The sequence below is a fragment of the Lactuca sativa genome, chromosome 5, assembly GCF_002870075.4.
Source record: "Lactuca sativa cultivar Salinas chromosome 5, Lsat_Salinas_v11, whole genome shotgun sequence".
In the NCBI taxonomy this organism is placed as follows: Eukaryota; Viridiplantae; Streptophyta; class Magnoliopsida; order Asterales; family Asteraceae; genus Lactuca; species Lactuca sativa.
This window is the reverse complement of record NC_056627.2, coordinates 251,603,440-251,607,895: the sequence shown is the minus strand read 5'-3', so window position 1 is coordinate 251,607,895 and position 4,456 is coordinate 251,603,440. Positions and strand designations below refer to the sequence as shown.

The window sequence follows — 4,456 nt, the reverse complement described above, 5'->3', positions numbered from 1 at the left end:
AGACATAGACAATTTCAAACAGAAGATGAGAACTAAATTTGAAATGAGTGACCTCGTTCTATTGTCTTATTATTTGGGAATTGAAGTCAATCAAGGTGAAACTGGTATAACCTTGAAACAGGAGGCATATGCTAAAAACATTCTTATTAAGACCCGCATGATAGACTGCAATGCTTCGAAAATCCCTATGGATCATAAGTAGAAACTGGTCAAGAACCAAGAAGATGAATTAGTGAATCCCACCGAATATAGAAGCATAGTTGGTGCTCTAAGGTATCTAACACACATACGTCCTGATCTCTCTTTTCCAGTTGGGGTAGTGAGCAGGTTTATGGAGAAACCAACAATGAAACACTTTCAAGCATTGAAGGCCATTCTTAGATACATCAAAGGTACTCTAAACTATGGTCTGTCATATACCCGGGGTAATGAAAGAGTCACGCTCACAGGGTATTCAGACAGTGATTTTGGAAAAGATATGGAGGATGGAAAGAGCATAGGTGGGACAACATTCTATATGAATGGGAACTTAGTGACATGGTCTTCACAGAAGCAAAGAAGTGTAGCCCTATCATCTTGTGAAGCAGAATTCATGGATGCAACTCAAGCAGCTTGCCAAGGCATTTGGCTCCAACGATTACTCTCAACGATTACAGGGCAAAGGGTACCTCCAGTTGTCTTATTAGTTGATAACAGATCTGCTATTGACTTAATGAAGAACCCAGTGTTCCATGGGCGAAGTAAGCACATTCATATAAGGTACCACTTCATTCGAGAATGCATTGAAGCTGGGGAAATTGTAGTTAGTCATGTGTGTGGTTCGAAGCAGAAAGCAGACATTCTCACCAAGTCAATCACAAGAGTGAAGTATGAAGAAATGCGAGAATTAATTGGAGTAAAGCCAATCACCACCTCTGAATTAAGGGGGAAAATGTTGAAGTAATTCAGAAGTTTTATTTTATTTGTTTTTGCATGTGAAATTAGAATAGGAGAATAAATCAAAGCCATGTGAGTTGTGACAGATATGCCCCTGGTCTTTAGGAAGTAGCTGTTAGTTCCTGATTTTTCTGCATCTCTTTAGTTTAAATTCCCAGGCATTGTGTACGTTGAAATCACTCCTTTTCACTTGAATAATACACAAAAAAAAACTTTGCCTATTGTTCCCTTTCTCTGTAAAAAAGTTTTTCTCTGTCACTTCTATTTGCAGGAGCCTCGTGAAGAGCCTGAAAAACCAACATAAGATCCCTAAATTCCTTGAAGCACACTACCATGAAGAAGTGGAACAAATTTAAAAAGAACATAAAACATCGAAGATGAACGTGGATTTGATAATAATTCTTCACATTGTGTACCACAATAGCATGGTTAAGTTACTACAACAATATTTTGTACAAAAGTCAAACTGTATTCTAATCCGAGTACCATATACTTAAAACTATGATCTTTGTACACAAACATATTTTAATTAGACTTCATAGTTAAGCTTGTGTGAGTTGAGACCATATCTGCTGATACTATTCAATCAAATCCTTGGAATGGTTTATTTAAAAATAATTACCGGTGTTACTATTTTAACTTTGTTCAACCCCTACACATTGATCATAACTAATACACATAATCATGCATACTATATGATGTACTAAAAAGTAAGCACTCTTTATCCATAGCTAGTGACAATATTAATGAAATCCATGGAAGATTTTGAACTAGGATCAAGTTAAGTTTTAGGTTATTTTATCTTAATTTTTCTATTATGGGATGTGGTTTGTATATATATTGAGGCTTTACCTAGTTACGAAATACATAACATAAATATTTTAGAGATCTGATTCTATAGATACTCTTGTAATTGGGTTAGACTAGAGGGTACAAGTCAATATGTGTAGATTATTATTGTTTACATTGCATAATTATATGAGTAATCATCAGACAGATATTTCCAAATCATCTTTATGTTGTGGGTGGCGTGGATTCCACACTCCTTCCATTTTTTAAATTCATCTTTCTACCAGTTATGGACTGCACACTCCATTTCAGTTTAATTTTTTTGAGATACTGTTTCATTTTTATATTTAGTGTGTATATTCCACAAGCTTTAATGTATTTTTCATGAGATGATTACTTCAACTTTCGTTCTGGGGTGCACACTGCACACTTTTTTCTTTTTTTGAAAACCGAACATAAACATCAAACTATGATATTTCGTACACAAACATATATATTTTAATTGCAGTGGATTATTTTCAAGAAAAAAGATGTGCTCGCATTGGTAAGCTTGTCACCATGGCTTCTAATATATAATATAAGGTGGAAAACACAAAAACACACTATAAATATGTCCTATATGAAGGGCTCTATATCCACAAGTAATTCATCTTGATTCGTGTTTGAGTAGTTACCATTAGTCATAATATAGTATTGCATATTCTCTTTCCTTCCTTCACCACCATGGCTGTGCAAAATGATCTATGCATTCCAGTTTCTAATGACAAATCTGAACAAGAACATGGCAAAGTCTCTGTTGCATCTTTAATGATGGGTGTTGGAGCTGTTAAACAAGATGTTAGAGCCATGATTACTTCTACAGGCTTAGTTGCAGGTGCATGCAGGATGGTGATAGGTGAGTTTTTTTCAGTCTACTCCCAACAAGATGTAGATGTGGCTCAGATGAAAAGAGAGACCACTATTGCAGGAAATGAGAAAAGTTTCCATCTGTATGGATCGAGTTATTATATGTTTTACTTGCTTTAGTATATATATATTTAGGATGAAAAAGGGTATAATATAAACATGATTATGGTTTTGTTTACATTCCTAAGGTATGTCTCTGAGTGTTAACTTTCAGTAAATGTTGCCCATATACCAACGTCGTGAGCACTAATCCAGTAATTGGTACGTGGTTCAAACGAGCACATAAACTGCCAGGGATAGATGTTGGGATAAGCAAAAGAGTTTACTTGTCAAGAGAAAAAAAAAAAAAAAAAAAAAAAAAAAAAAAAAAAAAAAAAAAAAAACACCTTCCACTACATGGAAAAAGGCATTACCGGCGACAAAAGTCGCCGGTAAAAGTCCCAAAAGTCGCCGGTACTGATAATAGCGGCGACGCGTCGCCGGTAGTGAGTCGCCGCTACTGCCCCGTCGCTATTGATCAGTTTGTCGCCGCTAATAATGTTGTCGCCGGGAATGACATATGACGCCGGTAAAAGGGTCGCCGGCAAAAGTGTCGCCGGTAATGAGCTCTGTCGCCGGTAATTTTTTTTCAATTTTTTTTTAAATAATGATTTTCGTTGCCGGTGATAATATTGCAGGTAAAAGTGTCGCCGGTAATAACAATATTCGATTAAATATCAAAACCAATAGTGTCGACGCTAATTACAAAACAAACATCCTATTAAATATCAAACATAATAGTGTCAATGCAAATTACAAACAAACATCCAAAATACAATTAAGTATCAAAAGTCATAATATCCGAGTAGCAAAACAACAAAATTTTTACAATCTACCAAGTAGCAAAACGAGACAACATATGCAAATAAAACTCATTCTTACATACCCTCATCGCCGTTCCCATCGTTTCCTTAATTATTTTGGGATTGAAAAAACGAATAAAGCTCATCCCTACATGCCGGGTCGGCGAGCATTGCACGAAGATTTTCCAACTACATAATTAATAACAATATATATAAACTTATAAGTTAGATCGTCAAACATAAACAAAAACTATCAAAATACATTGTTATTTTTAAAGTAAGATAGAAAACCAAAGTACATTGCTATATTTTGCACTTGGGACAAAAACCAAATTACCAAACTTTTTAGCAAATAACCACCACAAAATAACATCCTACTTAAACCAAATACACATAATTTCACATATATACATAATAACATCCTATTTATACCAAATACAAAAGTTTCACAATCATATATCACATTTACAACAAACATACATACATTCACATACACACAATAACATTCTACTTATAACAAATACATATAATTTCTACTAATATACCACATATACATCAAACACACATACATTGGAATATATATACCAAATTCATATATATTCAAACAAATACGGAATATACAATCTAATTTTCACATATGACAATTTTCACATAATTTCACATATAAATACAACTTGAAGCTATACAACTAATTGCAATTAAATAACCACAAACAAAAAATTGAATAACTTGCTTCTAATCCAAAACAACACCACCAAAAACAAGAATATGAACAATTAGTATCATTCAATCACTACATAAAGCTACAAATCGAAATTCATACAAAATAAAAATGAAATCATCAAAAAAAACTCTCCTTTCTTCAAGAAATGGAGGTAGAAATTGATCCCAAAGCTTTAACCACACCTAGAGACACTTGCTTGGAACAATGTGGGGAGAAATTTGCTTGGAAGAAGCAGATTGAAGAGGAAATCGGTGAGATG

The 4,456-nt window shown here is 34.1% G+C and overlaps 1 protein-coding gene across 1 annotated transcript; it reads left to right on the top strand.

Moving 5' to 3' along the window:
- The first annotated feature begins 2,364 nt into the window (after positions 1 to 2,364).
- On the top strand, positions 2,365 to 2,811 carry LOC128126288 (vacuolar iron transporter homolog 1-like). The gene has a single exon (XM_052764030.1). The coding sequence runs from the start codon at positions 2,449 to 2,451 to the stop codon at positions 2,749 to 2,751; it is 303 nt and encodes a 100-aa protein (XP_052619990.1). The 5' UTR covers positions 2,365 to 2,448; the 3' UTR covers positions 2,752 to 2,811.
- Positions 2,812 to 4,456: the final 1,645 nt, after the last annotated feature.